The following is a 13,697-nucleotide window of genomic DNA, read 5'->3' on the forward strand; positions in this document are numbered from 1 at the left end:
ACAAAAGTGTAATGTAGGTGCAACTGAGCCAACAGTAGTCAGGGAGATGTCAAAGGGGTCTAATCAAGCAAAATAATTGAAATCACCTGTGCGGGTCTACTGCAGGTGTTCAGGGTCTCCAGTGAACGTCAGTTTGACTAACTGTAGAAAGCGTTTTCCTTTGCACTTCTCATGGAGCGGACCAATGCCTTAAATCCAGGTTAATATCTTTGACCTATTTTCCAGATTAGATCTGTCTCAGGCACAAAGAAGATCAGGAGTGCACAATATGGAGAAAGTGATCCCATCAGGATATGTATAATTTTACATAACTATATGTATCATATATACAAATGTATTGACAGTTGGGTTTTTTTAGCTTTACAGGTTTGTTTGAGTAATCAGTTGTTTGAGTAATCAGTTAGTTCATCAAACAATTATTTGGTGACTAATTAATAACTTGTTAATGATGGAAGGTTTTTAACTTCTCAAATGTGAGGATTCTTTACAGACAAAAAGAACCGATTGATTAATTGATAACGAATATAACTGTCAGTTGCAGCCATATTCTTGAATAATCCAGTTATTTAGATACCTGAAAAATCAAGTACTTCATCATATTGATGCAAAGATCATAAAAATCCAATATTGCTCATTGATTGGCAACATTGCATATTACAAATATGGCCTATTACAGAGATATTAGTGAGTGCCAGCACATTATGAAATGTCAGAAGCTGACACATTTATATCTCACAGTATACATTTTCAAATTTTCCAACCCTAAAGAAAAGAACAAGATTTTTTAAGCTTTAAGACAAGTCAAATGTGAAAAGAGGACTGTATCTCAGTATCAGGAACATGTCCAATATTTATATGTATTCTTTTTTATTCAACATGATTTTGCATTTGCAAACACATATTTGTGTTTAAATCACATTCATTATATTTCCACAACGTGTCCATCTCTGCTGCCACTCCCCAGGTTTTAACATCCCATAATATTTAACATTTCATCCACAGAGTGACATGGCTTCAGGTGATAGATTATACCGAGCCATAGTGGACATCGACCTCTAGTCTACACTATAACTCTCTAAAACAGACCCTAAGATTCTGATTTATGATCTACAATTCCTCAGAAACGTTTTCACAATTTGGCAAAAACCCTCACAAACATTTGGCACAGAAAGTCAGCAATAAATAGATTCAGATATGCATCATAAAAACATTATTGGACATCAATAACATAAACAGTGTTCAGAGTGTGAGACGATCAGTGTGTTTACATCAGATCACAGTCAACAATAAACCACCATCTGACTTTACCACCTTAATTCAGACCACAGAAGGTTAGTATTTACATATGTACTTGTTTGATTGGTCTCTCTTAATGCCACGTGTGTTTCCTTCATAATGATTCAGCCAGCTTTTGTAAAGTTAGTGACTCTTCTGTGACTGAAAACTTCCTGATTCTTCATTCTGGTAATGCATTAAGCTCCACCTGTTTGGCACTCGCAAGGAAGGTAAACAAACACAAGTGATGGTTTGTAACAGCAATTTGGCCCACATGTTCTTCATCATCATCATCAGTAGTGATAAACATTTGGTCCTTTAAAGACATTTAAAATATATATATATATTCATGTCCTTCACAGTGTCGCAAAACATTCGGACAAACAAATCGAGGTTGTATGAACAGATTTCTGACCCGTTCAGAAGAGGAATGTCACATTTGCAAATCCTCACATCAGGTGTTTACCAACTACAGTGAACTCTCCTTCATGGGCTCTGCGCTGGGATGTGGTGCGCTCTGGGTAACGTAGTTCACAGAGACTTGTGCTTCCCCAGTAGGCAGAGGCTGAGACACTGCAGCAGGCCTTTCATCCACAAACAGTGAGCCAGGAACAGCAGCAGCAGGCAGGCGCCGGCCGAGCAGTAAACGCTGATCACCGTGCTCTCCTCCGGCAGGAAACACTTGGACAGAGTGTAGCTGCCCGGTGACACCGACGCCTGAGAGCGGAGAGGGCAGGGAAGAAAAAAGGAGAACAAACGTTTTAATGGTGATAATCAGTGTTAATATCAGCACAGGCGGCTGCTTAGGGCCCCTTAGCCACCAGTGGGCCTCCAAAAACAGAACATGTGAACCCTAATTTGGTTCCTGCTGCATATTTGTAGTATTGAAAATTGCAGTCCCTGATTGTGAAGTTCACAATTTGAGTTTTTTGGAATAATAAGAAATAACACATTTTTGGAGGAGTGGCAAAATATTTTATTTTATTTAGTAGCTGTTCTGGAGCTTTCAGTTACATTTATTGTAGATATTCAAATTCAAAATTTTACCCGAGTAAAACAACAAATGCATAGCATGAAAATATATTTAAATTACCAAAAGTACAAATATATATTCATAATGGCCCATGTTAGAAACATATATATATATTATATTACTGGAATCAATTTAATGTTTTAGCTGGTACAGGTGGGGCTAATTTAACCTATTTTATACACTGCTGGTTAGTTTAATCTGTAATACATCACAGTTTATTTGTAGATTATATACTATGTATTAATAATCTGAATCTACAAAGTAACTAGTAAAACAGCTTTAATTATATGTAAAAGAGTAAAAAGTACAATATTTTCCTCAGATAAAGTATAATGAAATGGAATTACTCAAGTGAAGCACAATTGTAGCCTACTTAAGTATAGGCTAATACTTGAGTAAATGTTCCTAGGGCGTAGTTACTTTACACCACTGGAACCATGACAGTAAACCTGCGGTCCAGACAGCTAAACAGTGAGCTGAAACTCACTATATAAAGAGATTTGGGTAGAAATTCCCGGTGGGTTCATCACTATGAGAAGACCTCCTTTCATACTGTTATTTAACACTTTGTTTCTATAAAAATATTGATTATATCTGCTTTAAAAGTGTTATTTTTCTACGCAGAGAATGAATTCACACACTCTAATCTATCATCTGTTCAGGTTATCTCAGGTTATCAGGTTATTAATAATCCATGTTGGAGCAGAACTCCTCGGTGGATGTTGTTCTTACGCACCAGGATGAAGCTGGGGTTGTTTCTGTTCCTCCAGCTGAAGGACGGCACGCTGATTTCTGGGTACTTGTTGTCATGGAGAACCTCACATCCGCTGTGGGTGTGCCCGCTCAGGATGAGGCGGGGCTTAAACCACTGCAGTAGCTGAGGAGAGACAAACCCACATCTACCTCAGAGACCAGTTGCCGCTCGCTTACATCATCAGTTTCATCATCATCATCATCATCATCATCATCTGCTGTGTCTGTATGGGAATGTTTCTGACAGCAGACTGTTGTATTGTGTTTTCATTGGGTGAAACCGCTTCAGAAGAGATCCGTGCTTTGAGAGAGAAGGGGGAAAATAACCCAGCAGAGGTGGTGTGATGAGACTGCAGAGTACTCACCCTCTGTGAGGCCTCCTTAGACAACACGTCATACTTCTCTCTGAACAGCAGGTGTCGCTCTTCAGGCGGTGCAGCATCCATTCCTGTGCAGCCGGCATCGCTCACTCTGTACAGAGGATAGTGCTGGAGAGCAGGGAAAACATGATTACCATCTCTTCAGCTGTTCTGATATCGGTGGCTATTCATTCTAGTATCTCTGTGGGCCCTCCTCACATGAGGGCCTTGCATTCTCAGTCCCCTTTTACCCCCCAGTCCTACGCCCCTGACCCCTGTAGCTCACCTAGTCAAGCACGTATAACGCTTCAGGGCTGCGTCCTCACCACTCACTGCTGCAGGTCATCCCTCTCTCTTTACTGTGGCTGTCTAACAGGGCAGAAATGCCACACAAACTGTCGATTGACAGTCAATCCTAAACAATCAATCTGATAGCCGAGTTATTGATTCTGTAATTTATCAAAGCAAAATACCACACGTTTGCTGGTTCATGCTTCTCATACATGAGGATTTTCTGCTTTTTTTTATGGTTTATGCGATTGCGACGTTATTTTAGGCTCTAGGAACTTGTCTCAGTGGACGTTTCTCACCATGTTCTGACACTTTAAAGACCAAATGATTAATCAGTTAAATGAAAAAACAATCAACAGATTAATCAATAGTAATCAGTAGAGCTGGCCGTGGGTTAATTAATAAAACAAACAAAAAAAAAAACATGAACAATACAGCCACATGTTTAACATCAGGCAGAGTGGCCAAAATTCAGTTCTGTAACTCCTTTTAGATTTCCTCTTTTGAGCCATGAGTGGGTAAAAAGATTGTTAAATTCATCTTATTCTGTAGCGTCTGACTGTATCTCACATGTATATTCTGCGTCAGCTTGTTCCAGCGCTTCATTAAAGCTGCGATAAACAGTATGATGTTTACACTAAGTGAAATATTCAAACCCAAGATGTTTCACTGGCAGTTGCACTCCATCAAAAGGATTACATATTCTAGATGTCTTGTGCATCCTTTTATACACGTTTCTTCAAAAATTCAGCCTGACATATTTGTTATCTTTAGAAACTTCTGGATCTTCACCAAAGTTTAAAATAAATTTCTGTGGGTTTCAACAGTATTTGGATCCACAACGTTGAGTGTGTACTGTCAGCCGGGTTTAACCTGTAACTAACAACTATTTTAACAATAGTTGTTTCATTGATCGGTACATTTTATTAGATGAATCTGTTCATTGTTGGGTCTGTAACTGTCAGGAAATAATGACAAATGCCTTCAAATGCTTATGTTGTGTGAACGTTAAAAAAAAAGTAATTTAAGGATTTCTTGTTGCCAATAATTGCAGGGTTGGTGGTTCAATCTGAGGCCTCTCCTGTCCATATGTTTGCTTGAGCAAAAGGCAGAATTGCTCCCAATGTGTGCTTATACAGGGGGGAGGGTGAAAGCAAGCTTAAGACACAATCTGTCAAATGATGGTACTGTAAAAACCCCAAAGGGATTAGATTTACAATGATGTGAAACAGAGGGCTGAACTCAAAAGTCCCAGCAGAATGAAAATTGCTTCAGCACAAATTCTTTCCCCACTAAATGTTCTCATCAGAGCTTCTCATGAAGAGCGAGTGGAGCCCTTTCAGCTTCAGGTTTTCACACAGACAAGAGAGCACATGCAGAGTACACTTGGTGTTTACCTGTAACATGATGGGCGGTGTGGGAGGATAGAGCTGCGAGCCCTCACAGCTGTCCGTCACTCCGCTGCTGGACTGAGAGTTCTGCAGAAGAGACAACATAAAGAAGTCATCGCCTGACTTGTCCACAAGCTCACAATGCTTGTTATTTCATGTCTCCCCACTCCTGCTGTTTCAAGAAGACTTGTGCTGTTTGCAATCTGCCGCTGCACTAATCTTACTGCTTTTACTAACATTGCATGTGTAAAAAGGACCGAACACCTGCTCCAGGTGTGACTGAGCTTTGCATAAAAGTGTATCTTTTCATTTTGCTTCACTTGACTCGAGTCTTTTACACTTCATGAGTGCGCTCGAGGTGCTGACAGTGTAAAAGTGTGCTGCTGACTTCCAGAAATGTTCCTCCCACCTGAAGAGAACAGTTGAGGTCTCTGGAGAGTTTGATCAGCTCCTTCTCCACCGACTGGCAGATGGGACACCCGTCGCCATGCAGGGCCACACTGTTCACCAGCAGAAAACTGAAAAGGGAGGCAAAAAAAAAAACAACCTCTCAGTAACTCTGGCATGAAGTACAGAAGAGCTGCAGTGAGGCTGCAGTGACACATCATTTCATAATGTTTTTTATTGTATAGCTGCACTGACCTGTTTTTAAAGAGGTTTAAAGATAGTGCGTTGAGCTTAAAACCACACCCAGCACATTCAAACAAGGTTGTCTGGTTCCAGTTGCTCCTTAATATGGATCGTATCATATTCACACCTATTCTCATGTGAGCTTCTCAAAGGCATTTATAGACAGTATTGTGAAAATACATATCTTTACAACGAGGTATAATGTTTAATAGCTTTTTGCATGGGTGAAATGTATAAAGTAAGGACAAAGGACAAAAACTATAACTAAATATATAAAGAAAAAATATATCACTTGTATCATGTTTTACTACCTTTATATATTTATATATAAATATATATATAAAACTATAGAGTTATTTTTGTGCATTATAGTAATCCCACTAGAAAACTCTCCATCATATCAAATTATTTGTCTATATTGGAGTTGTCAAACCGTATTTTCTTAAATAAAGTGAAATAAATGATAGAATATTAGATTAAAAGAATATTTCAACCTTACAAACAAATCACCTTTTTTCAAGGAAATGAATATCTGGATCTTGAGACAAAAAAGAAGGTAGTTCGCCGCAGCAGAATTGATAAATATTAAAATTTTCTTTTGAAATAAGTTGATTTGCAGTGGAAACAAGATTTTTTCACTTTTTTAAGGAAAGTCAGGACTCAGTTACAAACTCTGAGGACTTTCAGGGCACGATGACAAACAAAACAAGGCTGAGATTTTAATGTGGATCCACACTGATTTCAACTACAGTATGTTCAACAAGAGAGTGTGAACAGAGTAGGAATGCAGTTTGTTATTTGTGCCTGTTAGCAGATATTTAAGATATCTGGAACAACTTTCTGTTATCTTTTTTAAAAGCTCCTTTTCTTTTTGCTTCTGCAAATTGCCTCAGGGGATTAAACCTGTGACCTTCCAGCCTGCTGAGTCACTTTCCTGCAGCTGTGTCGCAGGTTATCCTGTATGTTGCATTCTCCTGTCACTCACTTGACTCCCTTTTTGGTGACGATCCTGGTGGAGGAAGCGTTGAAGACCTTCTCGAAGCGCTGCAGCTTGAACCAGTCCATCCTGCAGGGAGACACAACGCGCTCGTCACACCGCAGCAAAAACCTGCTGCTCAGTCTGTCACGTCTGTCTGTCATATGCCGTTACATAAGAGCTGTGCCACCTCACTTCCTGCTGAGCATGAGTCAAATCAAAGCACACATGAGCTGCTGCATGTCTACATAATCCCACGTTTCTGAATCGCAGGAATCAAATGCTAAACTGCATGTCACTGTATTTGCTTTCACTGCTTCTTCCCCTGAGAAATTAAGAACAACAACAACATTTCGACAATAAAATGCAAACCGGTACAACACCACCACAAACATACACAGCTTTGCCATACAATCTTATAGAAACTAATCACATGAGTTCTCCACAGGAGCATCGTGCGTTAGATTGCTTTAAAAATTGTATGTGTGCTTCTTCCAGGTCTTTTTCTTCCAGATTTGTTTATGTGGCTTTCTCACTTTATCTTTTAGAAAAATAGCAAAACAAAATCTGTTACATACAAAAAGAAATCATGAAAATTGTTTTTATCATCAGTTAATTGTTTTTATTACCATTACTGCAGTGTCTTAATTTCTGTGATTCGATTGCACTAACATTTCAAGTTCACATCCACCCTCCAGATCCACATATTTATTTAAATGTTATCTCCTTAAATGATTATCTAAATTGAAATCAGTAGGACTCCTCCAAACCAAATTTAATGTGAGAAGGAGGAAAGAAAAACGCTCTGCCCCATAAAATAATGTTTATTTTGTTTGGAGATTTATCTTTGCTTTGTTCTTGCAACATACCGAGAGTTTTAACCTCTTAAACTTGTTGACAAATTAAACAATCTGAGGATATAAATCCGGTTGTAAATTAGGAGCACAGAATGCAAGAATATGGTTGACTCGTGACTTCTCTCTGACTTTGCTCTTTTGACTTGAGATGCCCTGATATCCTCCCTAAATTAAACATTTTGTTGTAAAGCTCTTCATTTTCCTGACAATAAATATACTTTGAATCGGCAGCCATTCACACTGCACAGAGATGCGTTTGTAAGAGCAGACAGACAGACAACAGATGACGCCTCATTATTACACTCACCTAAAGGATTATTAGGAACACCATACTAATACTGTGTTTGACCCCCTTTCGCCTTCAGAACTGCCTTAATTCTACCTGGCATTGATTCAACAAGGTGCTGAAAGCATTCTTTAGAAATGTTGGCCCATATTGATAGGATAGCATCTTGCAGTTGATGGAGATTTGTGGGATGCACATCCAGGGCACGAAGCTCCCGTTCCACCACATCCCAAAGATGCTCTATTGGGTTGAGATCTGGTGACTGTGGGGGCCATTTTAGTACAGTGAACTCATTGTCATGTTCAAGAAACCAATTTGAAATGATTGGAGCTTTGTGACATGGTGCATTATCCTGCTGGAAGTAGCCATCAGAGGATGGGTACATGGTGGCCATAAAGGGATGGACATGGTCAGAAACAATGCTCAGGTAGGCCGTGGCATTTAAACGATGCCCAGTTGGCACTAAGGGGCCTAAAGTGTGCCAAGAAAACATCCCCCACACCATTACACCACCACCACCAGCCTGCACAGTGGTAACAAGGCACGATGGATCCATGTTCTCATTCTGTTTACGCCAAATTCTGACTCTACCATCTGAATGTCTCAACAGAAATCGAGACTCATCAGACCAGGCAACATTTTTCCAGTCTTCAACTGTCCAATTGTAGTTTTGCAAATTGTAGCCTCTTTTTCCTATTTGTAGTGGAGATGAGTGGTACCCGGTGGGGTATCAGTCGGCCCATTCTCCTCTGACCTCTAGCATCAACAAGGCATTTTCGCCCACAGGACTGCCGCATACTGGATGTTTTTCCCTTTTCACACCATTCTTTGTAAACCCTAGAAATGGTTGTGCGTGAAAATCCCAGTAACTGAGCAGATTGTGAAATACTCAGACCGGCCCGTCTGGCACCAACAACCATACCACGCTCAAAATTGCTTAAATCACCTTTCTTTCCCATTCTGACATTCAGTTTGGAGTTCAGGAGATTGTCTTGACCAGGACCACACCCCTAAATGCATTGAAGCAACTGCCATGTGATTGGTTGATTAGATAATTGCATTAATGAGAAATTGAACAGGTGTTCCTAATAATCCTTTAGGTGAGTGTATCTGATGTACAGACACTTGTAATTGTGTCACAGGAATAATATATAAACTCAGAAACGTTCTTAGAAACACACATAATACATACAACAACAAAATTCTCATCACAAACAACACAGACAAATATATGATTTCCTCTTGTAAAACTTATATTTCTAAAGCTAAGAATGAACCTTTATGTTCAATATATAGTAGATACAGATACATTTTTTTCTATTTAATAGTTTAATCTGGCAACAGATTTGCTGAGGCGCACATAATGACTGGCTAAGGACTCAAAATACAAAGTTTAGGACTCAGGGCTTACCTGTAACTCACAAAACAATGAAATCATCCCAATCTTTGCTTTTATAATTTTAATAATAACAAAATAATAATAATAATAATTATAATTATAATCTTTGCCTATAAGAAGTCACATTTAAGGACACTAAGTAAAAAAAAAAAATCAAAATTGGCCTTAAAAAAAATCAACCATTTTAAGTTTTTATGTTATTGTAGAATGTAAACTCCTTGGGTCTTTAAAGGATAAAGCTGGCGTTAATGTGTGTTTTTCTTACCGTCACGAAATACCACTAAAAGACCAAAACCAACAAGCTGTTACTCCGTGTCTCCATACTTTCCTACTAAAGGCATAAGTCTCTCAAATTGGCTCACAAATAAATTCTGTCATTTTTTAAAAAGGCTCAAGAAATTTCCTAAAACAGCCAGGCACTCAAACAGGAGATAATATGCATCTGTCAGGGACTATTTTTAACAGTGGATTAATACATATTTGGCCGGAAGGTGTATGAGGAATCAACTCTAATTACAGTCCACTGCCCACTTGATTGTAATAAGGCTGTTTGTCTTTTAATTTGTCCTTTAAAAACTCCTCACAGGTACCTACAGACCTGACTGCTTTTACTGTGTCCAACCTCACAAGATCTCTCTAGGCCAATAATCAAATGTTTCCTCAAAGGTCATGCTATGTGGACAAAGTCATTCTGTTGTAATTGTTTGCTGGCTCTGCAGTGTGCTAGTATGAGGCTTGAACCGACAGCGGATCCCTGTCTCCTCCAGTTACAGAAACATTGTGAGTGAAAGAGAAATAGACGTCTGTTATCAGATGCGTCTGTAACTGGGGCAGTGAATAATAACACATCATACTGAGGTGTTCTGAGGTCTGACAAGTGAGAAATAGTGAAATCAAAGTCCTTATTTTATCACGACTCCCTTCACAAAGTCCTTCCCTGAACCCTGCACAGCTCAAAGTGGATCAGCCAGCAACCAACAATAAAGGTTGAACAGTGAAAACAAGAAGGCTGGGAAACCAGTTCTTACTCATAATGGAATCCAATGTCGTGATTTCCAACCAGCACAACCAGTTCTGTGTCAGTGGTGTGTCTGAACATCCTGTGGAAGCGGCGCACATCGTCCTCCCAGTGCTGCAGAGAGAGAGAGAGAACAACACAAACACAGCTGAAGCAGGTTTCAGTACAGACAAAGTTCCCCCGGGAAGCTCAGGAGAGTTAATGGGGTCTCTGAAGGTCACCCAGCAGCTTTGATTCAGATGCACTTGCAGGGGCCCAAAGTCTCCTGTGTGTTTATGTAATGTTTTTCATACTGATGTATCTCTAAATGACTCCCCGATGCTACTTTTAGCTGAAACTGTTCATCACAGACAAACATTTATTGATTTTAGCAGCTAAGATCTGCAGATATGTTTCTTTTTAATTGAATATGTTTCAGCTTTGGACACTTGGTCGGATAAAACCGGCAATCTGAAGACGTCAATTTGGGATTTAAGAAATTGTGATGGTTACTTGCCACTATTTCTGAGCATTGTCAGAAAATAATTATTAGTTGCAGCCCTACTTTGTAGCCCTTTTTGTAGTAAATCTTTCTGTGAATTCAAAGCTTTTAATTCTTTAATAGGAAGCCTGAAACTACTGTAATGTAAATAATCAATGAATCTTCAAAGTCATGTATCAAGCAAAGATTGCATAATTTTACATATATATATGTGGGTTTTGGACAGTTTTTTAGAAAAATGTGTGGTGATGGAGCAGTGGACAAATGCCTTTGGTGTGAGAGACCCGGGTTCAATTCCCCACTGTGACACATCCACCAATGTGTCCCTGAATAAAACACTTAAGCGTGTGACCTCTGACATAAATAGCAATTGTAAGTTGCTTTGGATAAAAGTGTCAGCTAAATGAATTAATGTAAAAATAAACAAGCAATTTAAAGACTTTGGGAACGTCAATTTTCTGATGCGTGGACCAAATGATTAATCGATTAATCAAGAAAATAACTGACAGATTATTAGAAAATGAAAATGATTTTCTGAGAAAATAAACAATTTCAAGACATCATCATTAGTCAAGAAAGTAATGGACAGATTGATCCATAATGAAAACAATCTCTAGTTGCAGACCTACTTTCAGTGTTTCTCCTTCTGCAAATTCAAAGATTTGAGCGCTTCCTCTTGCAAAAGGTCCACAGAATAGGCTACAAATGACAGAAGACTTGCCAACCAAGAGAGAAAATAAAGGAGGTCGCTGATGAAGGAACACAGTAGATTTGCGGAGATTTTGCTCAACACTTCCTCTTTCTTCTATCTGACTTGATGGATCCCGTTTGACAATCCAGTAATAGATGTGTGAGAATTCCCAGGGGATTCTCACCCCCCACCCCCAAAAGCAGGATTGACAAACCCTGGAGGGCAGAGAGGCTGCAGGCTGCTGCTGCTGCTGCTGCTGCTGTTGTTGGTGGTGTTTTCCTCAAACCCTGCAGCTTCTCGGGCCTGGATGGCACAAGATGATGAGGATAACCAGAGTATAACGGCCTCTGCTCTGCATCCACACAATGTTCTCTCACAAGCATCACCACCACCTCCACCTCCACCATCGGCATTATCATTATAATCATCATAATGAGCACTGTGGGTCTGCAGACAAAAGCAAGAAGGGAAAAAAGGGGGGTTCTACGTTACCTTCTGCGAGCTCCACTTGCCTTCGTCGAAGATGTCCCCGAGAATAAACACTATTTCGGGCCTGAGCAGCCACAGAGCTGTCTGGAAAGCCCTCTCCATCTGCCATTCCCTGTGCGTTTGGAGACAAGGGGGCTACGCGTTATTTGTTGTTTTTGTTTACAAATCACTCATGCAGAGCCCGAAGCGCAGACGGGTGGATAGAGAGAGGAATCGTGATGTTGAATGGAAAATGACATTATACCTCCTCAGCTTGTCGAACCAGTGTCCCCCGACGGCTCCGAGGAGGTGGGTGTCCGACAGCACCATAGCGCGGACCGTTGAGTCCATCGGCTGGCCGTCGATGCCCTCTCCGCCCCGTGCATGGCTGATCTTCGGCCAGGCGCACTTGAGGATGGTCGGGTAGTAGATGAGAAACTCGCAGAAGAAGAAAGCGCCACCGACCACTAAAGTCAGCAGCACCGCAACCATCCATCTGACGCTAAACCTCGGCATTTCTTTGTTATTCGGCGTTTGGGATGCCCTGAATTGGCGCACTGGCGGTGATGGAGCGGTCCATGAGGCATCTTCTCCCCTCTTCCAGACCCGACTGTTTTAGGTCTCCAGCCGTGTGATGCTCATGGCAAGTTGCTCTGAGGCTGCGCCAGATAAAATAGAAAGGGTCCGTGTGGAGGTGATTCACAATACGAGATTTAAAAAAAAAAGTTTAAATTGTCCCCTGCTTGTGGTGAGAGGGGAGCAACCTGCCGCTGATTCTCGACCTCAGCTCCTCTCAGCTCCTCACCCGTCAAGCTGGAAACATTTCCGGAGATCGCTTTTCAAATCAAAGGCATGTGGTTTTGTTTTTGGTAGGCTAACTAAGTAGGCCTACTCAAATAGGCCTACTGTACAATTTTATGATACTTGTACTTTACCTGAGTAAGCTATTTCTATTTAATGCTGATTTTTTCAGATGGGATTCAGTCATGTTTATTGCCAAGCACACCCTCTTTGAAACAAAGAGGGTGTGCAAAGAGAAATAGCAAGCAATAAATACAAAACAATGCGCACCATCACATGAGGCAGCCATCAAAAATTCCACAGGCCTGCATTTATTTGACAGCTTTTAATTTGATGATAAAAATTTTACATCCACAACATGTGAGTTTAAAATGCATCCTTATCGACAATCTACAACAGTAAATGGTGCCATTGTACAACATAATATGTAATATCATGAACATAATCATTGGACATTTTAATTCACCAAAAACACTTACCTATTGTTGAGACTGACATTGTACATACATAGCTACAATATGTGCCACTTCTCATACATATCTATGTACAACGCACCAATAATCAACCTTTCCTTCTTTCTATTTTTGGGAATTTTGTATCTTTTGGATTAGTGGATATATGTTTATCAATATGTTTATACTTGCACCTTTAATGATATTTTTTGATTTGCACTCTTTCCTATTTTGTACTGCAAATGCTGCACAACAATGTCCCACAGGAAAAATAAAGTTCTATCTTATCTTCTATTTAGGCCTACATCAATACATGAGTAATCATGATCCAATAATGTAGTGTACAATCATAAAGTATTCAAACTTCAATCAGTATTTTTACTTTTGATACTTCAAGTGGGTAACATTTTGCTGACATTTATAGGCCTACCTTTAAGTAATGAAGTAAGATTTTAAGGCCAGTACCTTTAATTATTACTCAACATGTATGAAACATGAAGACAGTTATAGCCCATAATAGAATTTAACATTTATAT

The 13,697-nt window shown here is 39.8% G+C and overlaps 1 protein-coding gene across 1 annotated transcript; it reads right to left on the minus strand.

Annotated features, from left to right (window-relative positions):
- Positions 1-193: 193 nt before the first annotated feature.
- mppe1 (metallophosphoesterase 1) lies at positions 194-12,744 on the minus strand. Its single transcript, XM_038717490.1, has 9 exons — positions 12,174-12,744; positions 11,933-12,041; positions 10,279-10,382; positions 6,718-6,798; positions 5,512-5,620; positions 5,109-5,189; positions 3,427-3,549; positions 3,045-3,185; positions 194-1,992 (listed from the first exon to the last, which is right to left on the minus strand). Exons 1-9 carry the CDS (start codon positions 12,422-12,424, stop codon positions 1,807-1,809), a joined length of 1,185 nt encoding a protein of 394 aa, XP_038573418.1. The 5' UTR covers positions 12,425-12,744; the 3' UTR covers positions 194-1,806.
- Positions 12,745-13,697: the final 953 nt, after the last annotated feature.

This window comes from Micropterus salmoides, unplaced genomic scaffold (assembly GCF_014851395.1).
Source record: "Micropterus salmoides isolate LMB-PRFRI ecotype aquatic unplaced genomic scaffold, ASM1485139v1 Ms_hic_scaffold_14, whole genome shotgun sequence".
NCBI lineage: Eukaryota > Metazoa > Chordata > Actinopteri > Centrarchiformes > Centrarchidae > Micropterus > Micropterus salmoides.

Bases quoted from the DNA above. Each gene is read 5' to 3' on its own strand.
- mppe1 (XM_038717490.1), bottom strand. From the start codon at position 12,424: ATGCCGAGGTTTAGCGTCAGATGGATGGTTGCGGTGCTGCTGACTTTA. The intron at 6,799-10,278 runs GTAAGAACTGGT...GTCTCCCTGCAG, and splicing joins GACATTGGATTCCATTATGA to GATGGACTGGTTCAAGCTGC. The intron at 3,186-3,426 runs GTGAGTACTCTG...GTCTCTCCTCAG, and splicing joins CTAAGGAGGCCTCACAGAGG to CTACTGCAGTGGTTTAAGCC.